Genomic DNA, 19,907 nt, shown 5'->3' on the forward strand with positions numbered 1-19,907 from the left:
TCTGTAGCAGCACAACGGTATGATGGCAGCTTATCACGTAGGAGGTCCCGGTTCAAATTTACATAGGGGTGTCATATGCATAAGTAAATAAGTATGTAAAAGTAAGTTTGAGCATGTTTCTCAATAATACATGCAACAGCAAGATGTGATGAATCTGAAAAGTGCATTTTTGTTTTCACATTTATTTTGAGGAAGTTCCGTCAGAAGCTGCTTAAAAGGCTATCCGACTTCCTTATATGAACTTTCAAGTTCCGAAATTACTTAAAAATAAAGCTGCTTAGAAGGCTAAGGAGCAACCTGTAACAAGCTGCTTAGCTTATGAAGTATCCTCTTAGCTGAACTTTTGGTTACTTGGGTCTTTCGTGATTTTTTTTTATTTTTGCAGACGCAGGATTTCTTTAAGAAATTTTTCCTGGTAAGGAATCCCAGCTAACACAAAGTCTTAAATGATGTTGAATAGGATGCTAAAGTGGAGGCCATATGCGTACAAGCTTCCATTTAACCGCGTGTAAAGTATGCGTTTATCGCCTCCACTTTTGCATCCTATGCAACATCATATGCGATCGTGTGTTGACTGGGATACTAGTCTCTTTTGATTTAGGATTTTTCTAAGAATTTCTTCGAATGAATTTACAAGAGGTCTTCCAATTATTTCCACAAAAATCCCTCAGGAGTCTAATCTAATATTATGTAATCTGATCAAACCCAAACGCTGACAGTACGAGAAAGCATCCTGGAAAATAATTGGAAAGAATCTTGCATAAATCTTTCACAAATTTATTGAGGGATTTCTTCAAGGGTTCTACTAGTACATACCTTTATCTGCAATTTCAGCAGGATTTCTGCATTCATTTTTAACATATTCCTTCAAAAATTCTTCTACGACTTTCTCCTCTTATTTCAAACATTTTCCTTGGAATTATTTCCAGGGTTTGTCCTGGAGATATCCTAAGAAGTTTCTTCAGGAAGTTCTCCAGAGATAGCTTCAAAAATAACATTATGAATGTTTGTCCAGGAATCCCTCCAGAAAAAAAATAAGATTTTTTAATAAATCTCAAAAGATATCACCTGGAATATTTTAAGGGATTTTGTCGGGCAATCCACCAGGGATTTCTTTAGAAATTCCTTCAGAAATTCTTTCAAGAGTTCTTCCAGTAATATCTCGTGCGTTTTTGGTAGAAATAATGACAAAAAAAACCCTGCAGGAATATCTGAAACAATTTCTGCAGAAATCTCTAAAGGATTCGCAAAAGATATTTGTGATGGAGCCGCAGTCCCTTACTGAAATTCCCGAAAAAATCCTTCAAATTTGATAATGATCTGGAGTTTCAAAAGGAATCCGAGCTAAATTTTCTGTGAGAATTTCTGAAGGAGTTTCTGAAAAAATATACAACAAAACCCTTTTTAAATCTTAGGAAATTCTCTTGACTGAATCATCATAGAAATCCCAAAGATTATTTTGAAGGAATCCCAGGAGGAATATCTAATGAACATGCTCGGGAAATAGCAGGAGCAACTCTGCGGAAAATTAATGGTGGAGTTCGTAGCAAAGTTTATTGAGGAATGTTCAAGATTTCTCCCGAAGAAATGTTTACGTAATGCTGTTGTATGATTTTCTGAAAGTATTTCTGGAGTAATCTGTGGAGATATTGCTGGAGGAATCCCTGTAACAATATCTGGAGAAGCCCCTAGATATGCTTTTGTAAATATCTCTAGAAAAACTAATGAGATATTTTTGAAAGTATTTCTGTAGAAATTCCAAGAAAATATTTCAAAATATTTTTTTTTCTTAAACCATGGAGAAATTCGAGGGGTTCTCCAAAAGGAAATGCTGGAGATATCTGGAAAAATATATGGAAGAGTATCTAGAGGAAATCCTGAAAGAATCTCTGGAGAAATGTCTGCCTAAATGACTGATTGTAAGAATAGAAGTTTTCTTTAAAGAAATCCTTGGTCAAATGTATGGAATCCCCAGGAAATTTTCTTAAGGAGTTTCTAAAGGAACTTCAAAAAAAATTCTAAAAGATTCTCTGAAAGAATTTCTGAAGGAATTCTAAACACTTGATTTTCTAAAGGAATCGCCGAAATATTTCAGAAGGAATCCGTGAGAGAACTTTTGCACGGATTTCTGGAAGAAGAGGAGTTCTTGGAGAATGTTCTGAGGGATCCTCCAGAGGAAATTCTGAAGAAAATTTAGATGAATTTTCGAGCCAAACCATGGTAAATTAAGTATCTTTATCAGAGAGACTTGCAGGCTGGTACATCTCTAACCATGAAAGATGTTCTAAAATAAACTACAAAAAGAATCTGTGGAATTCTTCCTGAGATGAATTCCTGGAGGATTTTCTAAAGGAATTCTTGGATAAATTTCGGGAGGAATCTAAGGAAGGTTTTGTAAAGCAACTCTTAAATATATTTCTGAGCAATCTTACGAAAACTGTGAAGAAAATTCTCAAGGAAAAAAAAGGAATTCCTGGAGAAATTCCCAGAGAAATATCTGTATGCATTCTTTGCAGAATTTGTTAATAATAGCCTGAAATATTTTCTGAAGTAATTACTAGAGGTATTTCTAAAGAACTCCAATAGGATATTTTTCATTAACCCATGGAGGATTGTCTAAAGATATCCATAAATGGTTTTCATTTTTTTTTTTTTTTTTGATAAATTACTAGAGAAATCGCTCAATAATTTCTACAAGAATCTCTAAAAGAATCTCTGAGAGATTTCTGGAGAAATAGAACCTGTGCATTCTTTCCAATATATTCTACCCAGCCTACAATATTGACGGCTACATAGTAACTACTATAAAATTCCACCACAAAAACCCCCTTCTATAAGCCTACACCAGACGCGTGTGGATGCGGGAAGGATTTGCTCGATTAACGATGGTAGAGGAATCCTTTTCCAGCATCCTCTTTTCCACTCTTCCGCTCGTTGCTACGCCGCCAAGTCTCTACGGGGCATGACTCATCTATCACGGCTGCCATTAGCGGCATTGATCTTCGACGACAACGACGACGGCAGGCAAGCAGGCAGGCAATTCAGCGATACATTTCGTTACGTTCGAACGACTTAATTTCCTATCCGGTTGCACACATAAAAGACGTCGTCGTCGCCGTACTCGTTCTTGACAAACGCAGCAGCGCCGCGTCGTCGTCTTCTTGTCCTGAAGGTGGGGGTGGTGATGGCAGTAACGGAAAAATGTACTGCAATGAATTCCTTTTTCCTGTGCGCTCGGTTGTCGATTCTCTACTCCATTCATATTAGCTTCCTTTCTGCCGCACCATTATTCGATTGCAGCAATCAATTCAATAGCATGGCGCGGCATGGTGGCAGTAACAATTCATTCAATGGTGAACTACAACGCAGAACAGCAGTTCACCAGCCGACTGATGGTGGTTTTGAGATGCTCCGTGCATCGGCCATAAACAGGGTACCGTTAAATGGGGTGTCATTACTCAACGAAGTTACATTGGTCGGTTTGAGCCACCTCTTAAGAAGTTTTTTTTTATAACCGAGATTTTTAGCCCTAGGCTAGTTCATCTCGGGACCCACGCTTTATATTTGTTATATATCCTGAACACCATGAAATTTGAAAAAAAAACGAAACAATTGATATAACAGTTGTTCTAAAAGCTGAACTTGGATGTGGGTTACGTTCACATGTACATATACATTTAGCCTTCGCCAAGAATATCAAAATGTTTTTTTTTATATTCTGGGATGTTCTAGATGTTCCAAACTGTCCTATAGTGAAGTTCTTCAAATCTACATGAATAATTTTATGCGTTTTTGCATAACCTTCAGAAATCCGTGAAGCTCTTGACATCTACAATGTCATTTATTGATAATATAGGGATATTCCAGCTTGGAGTTCAGAGCTTCAGATCTACACTAGTAACAGTAGGCATATCGGTTATACCAAGTAACGCTGCATAATCAACCGAAGTTACTGGAGCAACCTGAAGTCTACTAGCTTATTATAAACCTTTGGGACATTTGGGTCGTCCAAACTGTTCTGTACAGAAATTCTTCAAATCTACAAGAAAAACTTTATGTGTTTCCGCGCAGCTCTTGAAATCCCAAATGTCATTAGAGACACTACAGGGATATTCCAGGTCAGCCAGACCACCTTGGAGTTCAGGACTTCAGGTCTACAGTCGTAACAATAGCCATGTCGACTATACTGAGTAACGTTGCATATTTATCCATGGTTTCTGAACCATTCTGAAGTCTTCTTTTTATTATAAACCTTTGGGACATTCAGGTTCGTCCAGGTTCTGTAACGAAGTCCTTCAAATCTACAAGAAAAACTGTATGTGTTTTCACCATAAATAATAGCATAGTATAATCTGCTGAGATCCTTGAAGCTCTTGAAATCTCAAATGTCATTTTGAGACACAATGCGCATGTATCGGATCAGCCAAACCATCTTTGAGTTCAGAACTTCAGGTCTACTCTCGTAACATCAGCTATATCTGGCATACTGAGTAACGTTTCATAATCAATCGCGGTTACAGGACCAACCTGAAGTCTTCTACATATTATTATGAACCTTTGGGATATTGAGGGTCGTCCAAAGTATCCTTAAGAGAAAGACACTACACCGTCTTCAACCAGAGGTTGTACAGACTGAACAAGCACTAACATATGACAACGGACAACACACATAACACCCAGTGGCCCAGTGGAGAATTTTCCGTTTGACGAAAAGTTTTCCCCGAGTGGAGCGGGAATCGAACCCACACTCCGAGGCTTACGAAACGTCTAGCTGACTGACGCCTCTAGCCGCACGTCCACGAAGCCCACTGTACACTGTACTTACCAAAGAAGTTAGAGGAACAATAAGCGTTGTTATATTTTTGGTATATTATGGGCTTTCTTACTGTTATGAAGTTTAGTTGATAAAAACAACCACTTTAAGAAGACTTATCGGACATGATAGATTACAAATCGTAGCTGTCAATGAAAGAAGTTACCGTTACACCCGTAGACTTAAGGATCTAAACTCAAAAATACTTTGGATGACCTAAAATATCCCGACTGATCTAATATTGTCTATCAACCTTTCAGAGACTTACTGGACATGATAGATTACAAATCGTAGCATTGTAAAGTGAAAGAAGTTACCGTTACACTCGTAGACTTTAGAATCTTAACTCAAAAGCAGTTTGGATGACCTAGAATATCCCGACTGATATTGTCTATTAACCTTTCAGAAGACTTACTAGACATGATAGATTACAAATCGTAGCTTTGTTTGATGAAAAAAGTTACCGTTACATCCGTAGACTTTAGGATCTAATTTCAAGTACAGTTTAGATGATCTAGGATATCCTGACTAATCTGATACTGTCTATTGAACATTCAGAAGACTTACTAGACATGATAGATTACAAATCGTAGCTTTGTATAATGAAAAAAGTTACCGTTACACCCGTAGACTTTAGGATCTAAACTCAAGAATAGTTTGGATGACCTAGGATATCCAGAAAAAATAATTTGCATAATATTCTACCGTTTTAATGCTATTGACCACCAAAACTACAGAAAAACGTAGACAAAACTTCATAATAACGCTTGGTAAAATTCCGGCTTCGAAAGGTTAAGAAGTTAACCTTGCATAAAAATACTCTTTTTCATTAGGATTGATCTATTTACTGAAAGTAGAAGTTATCTTCCTCGGGGCATCACCTACCTCCAGCTTCAGGATCTTCTTTTCTTGACGTAACGTCTTCAATGGGTCAAAGCCTCGTTACAGGCACGAACATACTCTACCAATGTCCAATGAAAACAAGGAATTACAAAAAGTTTCTGGACCGACCGGGAATCGAACCAGCAACGATCTTGCTGAATATCTGCGCGTTTGCCGCTGTGGCTATATGAGCCCTTTGAACCAGTTACTCATCCCGTAGTATCAAAGTAACAACGTGAGACGGTAAGAAGGAAGGTACACCATGACTCCTTTGTCGACTAAAGTGAGGGACCCGTAACAGAGCGATTATCAGGACACAGAGAGAAAAATCACAACCATCCTTACCCCTTACAAAGCCCCACTACTGACTGTCTGACTGTTCGCAACAAACGAAATGAATCAGTCACAGTCAGTGGTGTGGGTGAATCCTGCGTCTTTCTTTGAATTCCACAAAGGATGGAAAAAAGAAAGACAAGCTAATAGCTATCGGGATGAGGATCGGGATAATTGCCCCGTACACAGTTTCCTCGAGCTCGAGAAGACTAAAGTTTTTCCTCTTTGTAGTAGGTTCCCTCGGAGTTTTCCTGCTTCCGAATTGCCCCCAATCGGTTGCTAGCAATCTATTTATTACCATCGCCGGCATGATGTATACACGCGAAATGATACAGCAGCAAGTGGTAAATGCTGTTCGATTCTTGCAATTTTCTTCGTGTAAGAAGCGGAGTCCCGAGTTCGAATCAAGAACACGTTCAGTATTTTCTAATTTTGCGGTCTTGATATTGAGATTATATGTTTGTTGATGTTATAGGTGGATTGCATTTGTAAATTTCATTACACGAATCTTGATTCAGCGAAATTTCTACAAAATTGCAAGGATTATGTACATTCTTAGCTGTCTTATTGTTAGAAACGTTCAGAAGTTACCTAAAATAAGATTTGATCCATTGAAGTTCTGCTATTTAGAACACATACGTGACAGGTTTTGTAACTGTCTTTTTTTCTTCAAATTTGTCATCGAACTCACCTCGGAAGGAATCTACTAAATCTGCAGGACGTACTTTCACCAATGGAAGAAGAATGTTCCTCCATAATAGGCAACTTGCATTCCATATCTTTCCAGACCATCATCGTGCTAAGATTCAAGCGCTCAGACTGCAACCAACGGAGAAGCAAGTCTTCTTAAAATGAATGAAAAAACAGGAAGATATAAGAATTCAATTCACCATTCAGGAAACGGAGGATTCACTTTCGTTTGTTGTATGCAGTACGGCAATAGTATCCACCGCTGGAGGAACAGACGGAACCGAAGCGAATGCAGCCCCAGCTCACCAACTGAGACTTCAAGTTCAGGAAGTGGAAATCGTTTCAAATAGCTGGGATTTACTGCGGGAAAATTGATATCTAACCGTGTTCCTTTGCTGGGGCATTATCTGTTACGGCGGAGCTACTTTTGTGTGATAGGGATTGGAATTGAAGGTTGTTTGATTACTGGTTTGAAACAGAAATTTCAAGCATGATACTGCATCTTGAATTAGAATATTAGAGTAATGTACCGTATATCAACATATAATCATGGCATAGCACAGCATTGTAGATTCGTTACCTTCTATAATATCAGATGGACTCATCTATACCTTGCCAAGTCCTTGCAGACATTTATTTAGCCGAGGCCCAAAAATTTTCAAAAAAGTGTTAAACTCACCTGAGCTGAAGATTTTTTTAAATTTGAATTAATAAATTATGCACTAAATTAAAATTAAATAATAAGACAATTTAATAATGACGGTAACTATTACAATGGCGGCCAGGGTGTGTTTATAGGAGAGAGCAAAGGGAAGTTGCGGGGGCGTTTCAGGGGGTACCAGGAGATCTAGGGTGTCTGAGGGGGTTTCCGAAAGTATTGCAGAGAGTTTCAGAAGGTTTTCGACGCGTTTCGGAGGCGTTACAGGAACGTTTGCGGCAGCTTCCGAGGGTATTACGTGCGTTACATGGAGTCCAAGAGAATGATTCTTAAGGGGGTTTCTGAGATATTTCAGAAAATCTCAGAGGAATGCCCCTACAATGCTATAGAACGCCCCCAAAACCTCTTGGAACTCCACTAACATGTTCTTAAAACCCCCTGCAACTCTTTAAAATGACCCTGAAATGTTTTGAAATGAACTAAAACCATTTGTAATGCCCTTGACACGGTAAAGGCTGGGTATGCTGCGCAATTCAGATCCCATTGTGATCAACTAGCCTCTGCCCAGCAACTCCTATCCCTACCTCCTCGCGGTACCGGCCGGAAACTATGAGCAACCTTAGGGAAGATCGGGTAACCAACCCCGGTGGGAACTTTGGTCGTAGACTGACAGGGAAGGGGGGGTTTCCTCCGGCAAACCTGAGCGTCTGTTCTCCAGGAGGAGCGGCTCACAACAGCGTCTGATCCCCATGTTAGGGGCGGCTGATCTACGACCGAGTGCCAGGGAAGGACTCTAAGCTCAACTGTGCACTATGGTCCTCCGGAAAGTAGGGGGTTGGTGTCAGGCCCTACGAGCCATCCGTAAACAACCATTGTAACGGAAAATCAGCAGCAGAACAATACGAACCGAGACCAACGGTAACGACCGTAACGAACAAAAAGGACTTGCGATTGGAAACTCGGTACGTGGAACTGCCGATCTCTCAACTTCATTGGGAGCACCCGCATACTCGCCGATCTACTGAAAGACCGCGGGTTCAACATCGTAGCGCTGCAGGAGGTGTGTTGGACAGGATCCACGGTGCGAACGTTTAGAGGTAATCATACCATCTACCAGAGCTGCGGCAGCACACGCGAGCTGGGAAAAGCTTTCATCGTGATGGGTGATATGCAGAGGCGCGTGATCGGTTGATGGCCGATCGACGAAAGAATGTGCAGGTTGAGGATCAAGGGCTGATTCTTCAACTTTATCGTAATAAACGTGCACAGCCCACACTCCGGAAGTACTGAAGATGACAAGGACGCATTTTATGCGCAGTACGAACGCGAGTATGATCGCTGCCCAAGCCACGACGTCAGGATCATCATAGAAGATTTGAACGCTCAGGTAGGCCAGGAAGAGGAATTCAGACCGACGATTGGTAAGTTCAGCGCCCACCAGCAGACGAACGAAAACGGCCTACGACTAATTGATTTCGCCGCCTCCAAAAATATGGCAATACGTAGCACCTATTTCCAACACAGCCTCCCTTATCGTTACACCTGAAGATCACCACAGCAGACGGAATCTCAAATCGACCACGTTCTGATTGACGGACGGCATTTCTCCGACATTATCGACGTCAGGATCTATCGTGGCGCCAACATCGACGCCGACCACTATCTGGTGATGGCCAAACTGCGCCCAAAACTCTCCGTGATCAACAATGTACGGTACCGGCGACCGCCACGCTACAACCTAGAGCGACTGAAACAACCGGATGTCGCCTCAACATACGCGCAGAATCTCGAGGCCGCGTTGCCAGACGAAGGCGAGCTTGATGAAGACCCTCTAGAGGACTGCTGGAGTACAGTGAAAGCAGCCATCAACGACGCAGCCGAGAGCACCATCGGGTACGTGGAACGGTATCGACGGAACGAATGGTTCGACGAAGAGTGCAGAATGGTTTTGGAGGAGAAGAACGCAGCGAGGGCGGTAATGCTGCAGCAAGGGACTCGACAGAACGTGAAACGTTACAAACAGAAGCGGAAGCAGCAGACCCGCCTCTTTCGGGAGAAAAAGCGCCGCCTGGAAGAAGCGAAGTGTGAAGAAATGGAACTGCTGTGCCGTTCCCAAGAAACACGGAAGATTTATCAGAAGCTCAACGCATCCGGCAAAGGTTTCGTGCCGCGAGCCGAAGCACTGGAGGACGGAAATGAACTAACTCCCACGCTGAGGGAAGTTAAGGATACCATTCACCAGCTCAAAACCAACAAAGCAGATGCTAAGGATGGTATCGCAGCTGAACTCATCAAGATGACCCCAGAAAAGTTAGCCACGTGTCTGCATCGGCTGATAGTCAGGATCTGGGAAAGCGAACAGCTACCGGAGGAGTGGAAGGAAGGGATAATCTGCCCCATTCACAAGAAAGGCGACCATTTGGAATGTGAGAACTTCAGGTCGATCACTATTTTGAATTTTGCCTACAAAGTTCTATCCCAGATCATCTTCCGTCGTCTGTCACCTAAAACGAATAAGTTCGTGAGAGGTTATCAAGCCGGCTTCATCGACGGCCGGTCGACAACGGAACAGATCTTTACCGTACGGCAAATCCTCCAGAAATGCCGTGAGTACCAGGTCCCAACGCATCACCTGTTCATCGACTTCAAAGCGGCATACGACAGTATCGAGCGCGCAAAGCTATGGTGAATCTTGGACGAAAACGGCTTTCCTGAGAAGCTGACTAGACTGATTAAAGCAACGATGGACGGTGTGCAAAATTGCGTAAGGGTTTCGGATGAACTATCCAGTTCATACGAATCTCGCCAGGAGCTGCGACAAGGTGATGGGCTCTCATGCCTACTCTTCAATATCGCTCTGGAAGGTGTGATGTGACGAGCCTGGTGAATGCCTCAAAAACAAAGTACATGCTGATAGGCGGAACCGAACACGACCGGATCCGTCTGGGTAGTAATGTTACGATAGACGGGGATACTTTCGAGGTGGTGGAGGAATTCGTCTACCTCGGATCGTTACTGACGCCTGACAACAACGTGAGCCGTGAAATTCGGAGGCGCATCATCAGCGGAAGTCGGGCCTACTACGGGCTCCAGAAGAAACTGCGGTCGAAAAAGATTCACCCACGCACCAAATGCACCATGTACAAAACACTAATAAGACCGGTGGTCCTTTACGGACACGAGACATGGATCATGGTCGAGGAGGACCTGCAAGTACTCACAGTTTTCGAGCGACGCGTGCTAAGAACGATCTTCGGTGGTGTTCAGGAGAACGGTGTGTGGCGGAGAAGGATGAACCACGAGCTCGCTGCACTTTACGGCGAACCCAGCATCCAGAAGGTGGCCAAAGCCGGAAGGATACGGTGGGCAGAGCATGTTGCAAGAATGCCGGACAACAACTCTGCAAAGCTGGTGTTTGCAACTGCTCCGGTTGGCCCAAGAAGGCGTGGAGCGCAGAGAGCACGACGGGCGGACCAGGTGGAGCATGACTTGGCGAGCATTGGGCGCGACCGAGGATGGAGAGCGGCAGCCACAAACCGAGTATTGTGGCTTACTACTGTTGATTATGTCTTGTCTTAATGATGTTGAACAAATAAATGTATGTAATGTACTTGGTCTTCTCTGACTGAGCATGAGCATGGTCATAGATGACCCCTCAATTCGTAGTTGCTACTCCGTGATTCACCGGAGCAATCGACATTCGGTTTTAAGCTCAATTTCTACGTTTTTTCGCGATCAGTACAGAGTGATGGTTTGTTGAATAGCTATTAACCCACGAGCGATCGCGCTGTTGTATTTTGTACAACACGTTGAAAAAATCTCGCTTTTTGTACTCAGCATTAGCGTGGTGCGTTGGCTGGCTTATCCATTACCGTCGTGCAGTGCTTCAACTTTGAAACGCGCCTTCCCATCGTCAAGTATGGATCAACCAACACCTACTTCGGATATTCGGTAGCTTCCCATACCGAAAAGCTACGGAACGGAGAGAAAAAGAACTGGTAAGTCACTATGAGCCATAGAGTAACTTCTATTTACGCTTTTATATGATTCTAGCTGTAGGTATTTTATCATTATGAATTTCGTTGGGGCTGTGATAACGTTATCAGATAAAGGTTAAGTCATTCATTTCTGTGTCGTTGAGTGTGAACGTTTGAATCTGTTATTCAACAGGCTTTCATCACGCATTACTGATTAATATTTAAAGAATTCAGAATGATTCACAATATTCGTCAGTGTATTATTTGTAGTGCACTGTAGATAGGAATAAGTATCCATAGAACATAAGTTAATTATGTGTCACATGGTAAGTCACAAAACTGAATGTTATCCCTAGCATTATCATGGAACTCTCTTCCTCTCTCTTGTATACATATACAACAAGTGTTTTTACCTTCTACACCATGGGGGGATAATCTCCTCAACGCCGTAACGTGGGTAGATCACCTTGGAATGGTGCGTTACGGTGTAAGATCTACCATTTCAAGTTTTGATCTTGCTATTTTCCAGCCTGGTTTATTTAAATGCAGGAACATTCCAGGATCAAGATTTGGTGTACTTTTTTACACTATTTATTTATTTATTTATTTATTATATTCTATTTATTTTTCATTGCTAATATACTATTTGTTTCAGAGGGATGGAGGTAAATTTAAACTATATATAAATAACAATTTACAAAAATATAACAGTGGAGAACGTATCACAATTTAATACTTTTTTCTATTTCAGATTTACAAGCAGGCAATCAGCGATCAAAACGGCGAAGTATCTCTTTCTTTAGAAAAGTCAAGATTACCGTACGATACAGTGACAAGTAGACCACGTTTTCCGCGTCGATTTATTCGTGCCGAGTTCCATAATTTCGATATCTTTTTCGAACATTTACGATAATGTATTTCTGTTCATCACACCTTCAACTTATATTACGCGTTGCGAACATTCGCGGATAATAAATATGTACAACGGTTTTATTATCCCCAATCTTATTAACACGGGAACGCGAAAAAAGTAATACAAGAACATAGATAAAACTCAAAAGCAACGATTTTAGTTGTTTAGTTGTCCAGTTTACTCGTAAAGCTACGGCGCGAGTTTTGGTTTTTCAGCATTGGCAGTAACACTAAACGGAGTTGCATACAGTTTATTTTCTGACTGAGAAACGATAAGCTTAAAACGTGCGTTATTACGAGTGGATCCGACATAAGCGTGGTTTAAAAAATATTCATACCCGGTACACAATTAAATTTAATACACAAACATACAATAAAATTATTGTATTCTTCCGACAGCCGGCTGGCGGAAGACTAAACCATATCAAGGGTTGCATAGCTCACATCATTTACCAATGTGAATCCAGATCTATGTAACTGTCTATCCCTTCCCTTCCTTTGTAACAAACTTCCTTCCTGTGACAACCGTGGGGATGCGGAGGTACACACGGTCTCTAGTAGCAACGGATGTCACACCAACATTCCTTCCCTTCCCCGATGACCGTAAGGACGTGGCCGGCGCCGGTACTGACAATATAAAATTTTGAACCTTCAAAATTGCACGTTGAGGATGGAAAGCTACACCCAGGCCCCATCCATTTGGTTCCCTGTGCAATGTTGACTGTTCTGGTCAGTATCGGAGTAGCAACTACGAATTGTACGGTCATCTCATGCTCATGCTCATGCTCATGCTCTGCATTAGCGTGGTGCTGACGCTGGTAGTCAACCGCGCGAGTTACGGAAGGTTAAGATTTTTAGGAAAAATTCAAGAAAATTTGTTGAAAAGCTCTAAATTTGTAAGAGTTGTAAACTTTAAAGTCGTTTTTTTTTTCGAAATAAGGAAAAAGACACATGGTCCTCTTTAACTTAACGCCGACCATATTGTAGTTACAAGCTTCTGACCTAAGATATAGACAAATTAATTAAGTTATTACCAGGTGAGTGAAAACATTCATGGGTGTAGATTCAACTAAATGAATTCTAGCGCATCATGAATCTATGTAGGATATACGATATTTTATGACATGCAGAAAACTCATAAACTAACATTAAATTTTCATGAAGAGGTTTGCTTAAACTCATTTCAATTAAAGCACTCCTCGTGTCAGCTGGTTTGACGACCCTTGTGATTTTCCGAATGTGTATACCCAATTGATTCAATTAATGGAGTTGGAGGGCCATCAACCGAGCCAGATCCCGCAAATTTACATATTCAACCCAATTAAAACCTATCAAAAGCATGATAATCAATTTGCCTGGATGCAATGATCCATCGTATTCTACCAGGCAGGGGCCCCTGATGAGTTCATTTCATCGCACTAATTAACGTTATTAAATTTATAATTTCCCTTTGGAGTGGTGTAGTTCATATGATGTAGATTGAAATTAATTTGAACATCGATGTAATCCAGGTAGAATCTAAACGCCGGTAACTTGCGGAAAAGTAACCGTGTGGAAGAGTGAACAGATAATACGATTGCAACAAGTTAGTTTCCATTGAACGGTCGTGAATTCGATTTGATCAGAACATTGTGCCATTTTTTTCGCTTTCATTTTGCCACAAGGTCCCCATAACGTACCCAACCCAGTGAAGTCCCATATCTGATGCATTCTGGTGGCGGCGTATCATTTTACGTGGGATATTGTAGCCGGTCAGGTAGGTATGTATCCTCCACAATCAATGCCTTTTCAATTTCATTCAATTCAAATTAGCCGCCGACCGTGATATGGTTTGCTTTTTTCCAGGTCGGACCACGTGGACACTGTGGTTGGCTGTTTTTTTTATTCCGATGCATTTGGGAAGTTACCATTTTTCAGTTTCCGTATGCTGGCCACGCGTTGCTACGTGATTCTGCGAAGCATGGTACTGCGCATTGGTTGAAATTGAATTCTAGGGTAACGATATGAATGATTATAATGTGAATGGTCTGAGAAGAGTGTCCGCTTTGTTTGAAAATATTGCTTTAAGTTCTCTCAAAGATTTTTTAAATAATTTGAATTTGTCAAACACACCAATCAACTATACATTTATGTTGCTTGCTAATGCTATTATGCACATATGTTATAGAATTTCCAATAAAATTACACAGGCAGTCTCTTTTATCATTTCCCATGATTCATTCAATAAATGCTAATAGATATACCTAAGTTAAAGTAAGAGTATAGTACACTGGTATTTGGAATTTATTATCGTCAAAAACGTATATTAACAACGTGTTGTTGTCAAACCGTTTGATGAAGTAAATAAATCTGGGGACAGAAAAGTACATCATTTATATTTGCAACCTGAGACGCGTATCACACTTGTTTACCCTACGTCCATAGCTTGACTCAATTAATGAATATTGATATTTTTACGCTTCATGAATATCAATTACCGACCAACCGATGCATCTCATAAATGCGAATGCAAAATGAATGAGCACATTATACTTTTAACACACAGTGTGAAAATTGCGGCACATCACCGGGAGAAAATTTACAGAATCAACAGATATTGGCTCATTTCCACCCTGCGGCTGGCCGCGTAATGATTTATTTAAACATGATAAGGAAATTAAACGCAAAAAGCGAGAGCCCCGAAACCGAAAAAATCCACTTACCTGTCTCATCAATTTTGCATTCGCCACCTCGGCACACTATCGACTGAATATCCTTTCCGGGGCAACCGAATCCGCTGCTGGTGCTGCTGCTGCCACCACTTTCCTCATCCTGTTCGATGGTCGATCGGTCGTCCATCAGGGCAGCCAACTGCTGGTGGTGTTTTACCAGAGTTTTCTCGTAGAATTCCAGGTTCTGGGTTCGGCAGATTCGGCGTCGAACTTGGACACATTTGCTGGTGCAACCACTCCACGTCGACCAGGCGGACCACCGGCGTACTGGAAATGGAAAACAGCCAAAAGCTAGTTATAAATCATACACAAATTAACCTTCGAAACAATTGCAACGTAACGAATAAAGGAAAACATTATGCAAGTAATTAGACGTACTCAATTCTTTTATATCTTAAATGTCTATTTGAAAACTCAGTAGTTGATTAATCGGTCAAGATCAGCATTTTTGCTCTTGTCTGTCGTGTGCTCACTACTGCCACCTATTGAACGCTTGACGAAACATAGCTTGATAAGCATTGGGTGATAATCTATTCGTTACAAATGTTTCAAAGCTCTTTCAGAGGCGTTACAAGAGGCTTAAGGGGTGTTTCAGAGTGGTTCTGGGATATCGAGGGACATATCTGCAACTCCATGAAAAACCATCAAAACCACTTGAGACACTCCACTCCTGAATCTTTATGAGACTCCCTGAAACATCCCTGAGAGTCACTGAAACCCATCTGGGATCCTCTGATACTCTCCGAAAGGTCCCTGAATTCTCCTTAGACTCCTTGAGACGCTCCTGAGATCCCCTAAAATGCTCCTGTGAACCTCATCCCCCTCAAATGCCCCACAAATGTCCTCCAATTTTACTGAGACTTCCTGAGACACTTCTGATACCACCTGAAATACCCTGAAACGACCTTGAGACTTTCTGAAATGACGAGACCACCTGGAACTCCCTGAAACGTCCCTTAAACCCCCTCGAAATGCCCCTGAAACGCCTCTGCAACCCTTTGGAACGCCCTTGAAACACTCTGAGACCGCTTATATGTATCGTAACTTAATTTAATGTAGTGATCTTTCAAGAATTAACTAAATTAATTTTTGTATGGCGTCGTTGTCGTCACCGTATTGTGATGAGGAGTGCGGGTTTGATTCTCGCCACAGGTGTCAACGAGAAGCTCTCGGCTGTGGGAATGTGGATATTATCGATATGCGTGCACGTCCACAGAAATGGAAGGAGTTTTGTGCGTTATTATGACACTAGCATGTCACACGATTAAGTGACAAACTGCTGTAAGCACGCACAATTATGAAGAAACTACAAACAGTCCTGACCAATCTGGTAGAACTTCTGTTCAGGAGAGTTTTTTTTCCTGAAATATTGTGAATCTTGTTGTGAAATTCCATTATAATTCCTAATACATTTGTGAACATTTCTTCAGCAATTAACACGTTCTAACTAAAGGGTCTTCCATCATTGACGAAGCATTTTATGGGTAGGAGAAGCATACGACTTTGCTATGAGTCATGTATTTGTAAGTAAGTTTGTAGATAATGAAGGCAGAAGTTGGACACCATAAACTGAGAACTTGTTAGTTTCCAATAAAATTAGATTCCAAATTTTACAATTTTTGGCATGTAAATTCTGAGAAGACAAATAAGTGGCAAAGCATATGAATCTCACAGATCCACCTGGTTATGAAAAAGCCCCATTGAACACAAACCAAGCAATAGACTTTTTATCAGTGCTTTCATGGTAAAATCAGAGTTGGATGGCTACTAAAGGTTTGTAAATGTTTGTGAACAAAATATAAAAAAAAAGTCCAGTGTAGCTTATTTCTCTCAAGTGTCTCTGTCAGTAACTGACCGCAAAATTTAATAGTTTAAAACTATGTAATACTTTCTAGTTCAAATAAAGAAATTGTGTACAATCGATTTGCTCCTCGAATTAAAAGAATAGCGACCGATCAAGAAATACTCAAAATTCATTACAACAAACCAGTGACGACTAAGCATTAGAATACTGCACCCATCATAATTCAAATGCTTCGTCACAATTTCCTCAGTAGGTTGAAAATAGTGCAGGAGTATTTTGAAGAACTCCTGGATGAATCTCCAAAAGAATTCCTGGACATATTTCTGACGAAACACTGGAACAACTACTAGAAGAATCCTTGTAGAAATTCCTTGAAGAATTCAATTCTAAGAAAATCCATAGCAGAATTTGCAGAGAAATGGCTACTGAAATTCCGAAAAAAATCCTTGAATACTGAAGAAGTATCTGACGAAACTTCTAATGGTTTCGGCTTGCAGTCACAGAAATAAGCGTTGATTATTTTAATTCATCGCCGACGTTTCGATCCTCGGGTTTGGATCTTCTTCAGGGCCAAACCCGAGGATCGAAACGTCGGCAATGAATTAAAATAATCAACGCTTATTTCTGTGACTGCAAGCCGAAACCATTAGAAGTTCCACCAAAATCAGTCATCCTATCAACATATCTGACGAAATTTCTGAAGAAATTCCATGAGATTTTTTTAAACGAAAACCTGCAAGAGTTTTTAAACTGAAATCTGAAGGAATTGTTGAAAAAAAAAATGTGGTCGACTTAGTTATAAAATCTCTGGAGGAACTTTTGAACGAGCCCCTGGAGGAATATCTGGAAGCACATAAGGAAAATTTTCTGAAAAAGCTAATGAAACTCTTTGGAAGACGCCTGGTGAAGTTGCTAAGAGAATTGCTCAAGATGATTTTTGAAGAGCGCATCATTTGTATTTCTGTAGAGCTTCCAGGAGGAATATCTGGAGAAACTCTTTGGATAATCTCTCTTTTTTTTTAAGAAATTCCAGAATGAATCCATCTAAAAGTTGACGAATTTTTGAGAAATAAATAGAGAAATATCCGAAGAGAATTCCTGAAAAATACTTTATGAGTATCATTTCTGCAGAAATGTGTGCTGGAAAAAAAATCTGGAGATAAATCCTTGAAAGACGTCGTTACATTTACCCGCCTTTACGAATTGCCAAAGTAATCACAGGAAGATATTAAAAAAACTGCCGGGAGCATTTTAGAAAGATTTCTTGGAGGTTTTTGGGAAAATAAAAATCCCTGGAGAAATTTCTGGAGAATCCGTAAGAAATGTTTGAAACAATCGTTGGAAGAATATCTTGAGGAATTCCTGAAGGAATTTCTTAAGTACACTTTTGGGAAAATTCTGAAGAAATTAATAATTTGTGATTTTCTGAAAGCTTTTCTGATGGAATCCGTGGAGATTCTGAGGAAATCCATCGAAGATTTTCTGGAGGAATTATTGAAACAATTTTGTGGAGCAATATCTGGAATTCTAGAGGAATTTCTGAAACAAAATTTGGAGTGCCAGAATGCATGGAAGATTTTTTGATAAATAAACACAAGATGATTTTCTAAAGAAAACCATGCAGCCATTTCAGGAGTAATCCATAGAAGATTCTCCAAAAGATTCGTTTGAAAAAAAAATGAAACAATCTCTAAAGGATTTTCTGAAGGCATCCCTAGAAGAATTTCTGAAGCAACCTATTAACGGTTTAAAAAAAACTGACACATTCTACCGTGGCATTACAACGTTTTGACGCATTTTTGGTCAGATTTTTCACTATAACACATAAATACAAACGTAAACCTCAACATTTTTTTGCGTTGCAAAATTGTAACGTCATACTACTAATTCCCTTTTTGAACGGGTAACGTACACGTACGGGCTGAAACACAAGAAAATGAAGGAACAAAAGGCTGAAACTCGAAAGGCTAAAATATCAGAAAGCTGAAACGAAAATTCAACGCCGTCAATTCTAAAACAGCCGTTCTCAAGATCAAAACAAGTCTACGATATGCTTCATTGATCAGCCACATCATTATGGCAATATTTCTCAAAATAATAGCCTACTTTCAAGAAAAGAGAAAATCTCTGATGATATTGTTGTCAACTATTATTCCAACAACCACTACAACAACGGTTATTTGGTTCCTGATTTCTTGGCTTTGTTGGGCATAGAATGTCTTTTGGCCCACCACGTAGAATGCAAAATAATCATTGGCAAAGGAAGCTCTCAGTTGAAAACCTGAGGAGTGGGCTTTGTTCTAGTTGAGACCTTACTCCAAGAAGGAGAGGATTTGTTATTTTGGTGTGCATCATTATTCTCTTGACAATTTTCAGTCTATTTTGATTTCAGCCTTCTGTGATTTCAGCTTTATGTGGTTTCAGCCTTTTGTTCAGCCTTATGTTACAACCCTATAATTTCAGCCTTTCGTGTTCTACCTTTTTTGCATTCAGCCTAATATTATCATCCCCCGTATCCACTGGTGCAGGCTCCGTATGTTCGTTTTCTAGTGTGAGTTAAACTGAACTAAGTTTAACTTAAGACTTTAGACTAATTTATGATAACATTTAGGTTCAAATGTGACTAAGTTATAGTGGAAGACAGACGAATATAGAAGCCACCGCCCAAGTGGCGCGATTCCCTATTAAAAAAAACTTGGTAAAAGGCTCGGCAAAAAAATACTGAAAAAAACTCTTTAGAATTTTCTAAAAAAAACTATGATGAAGATTTTTTTGGAAGATTTTATGAACAGCCCCTGAATAATTTCTTAAGAAATCCCTGAATGATTTTCTTGAGAATATTTGGAGAAATATCTGAAAAATTACCTATGTATACGACTTTATGATGGGAGTTTCTGAAGCTATCCTGCATGATTTTCTAGAAGAATTCTTCTATTATTATTTATACTTCTTCTGCCCCGATCCAATCGTTCAGACAAACTTACTTACTAATCTTATTTCAAAACTCCTTGACATACCAAAATAAAATTTGACAAACACTTCGTTGAAACGACGACAGCAAACATCAAAAGGATTATTCAGCTCATATAGAGTACTTTCTGAAATTTCTGGAGTAATCCTTTGGCGA

The 19,907-nt window shown here is 40.3% G+C and overlaps 1 protein-coding gene across 2 annotated transcripts in view; it reads right to left on the bottom strand.

Moving 5' to 3' along the window:
* LOC109407262 (netrin receptor unc-5) overlaps positions 1-19,907 on the bottom strand; it is a 468,026-nt gene that overhangs the window by 76,323 nt on the left and 371,796 nt on the right. For both annotated transcript variants that reach the window (XM_062850699.1, XM_062850698.1), the window contains exon 9: positions 14,968-15,243. In XM_062850699.1, the coding sequence (XP_062706683.1) occupies positions 14,968-15,243 (276 nt within the window). The remainder of the gene's footprint in view (positions 1-14,967; positions 15,244-19,907) is intronic.

Source organism: Aedes albopictus, chromosome 2 (genome assembly GCF_035046485.1).
Source record: "Aedes albopictus strain Foshan chromosome 2, AalbF5, whole genome shotgun sequence".
Classification (NCBI taxonomy): domain Eukaryota; kingdom Metazoa; phylum Arthropoda; class Insecta; order Diptera; family Culicidae; genus Aedes; species Aedes albopictus.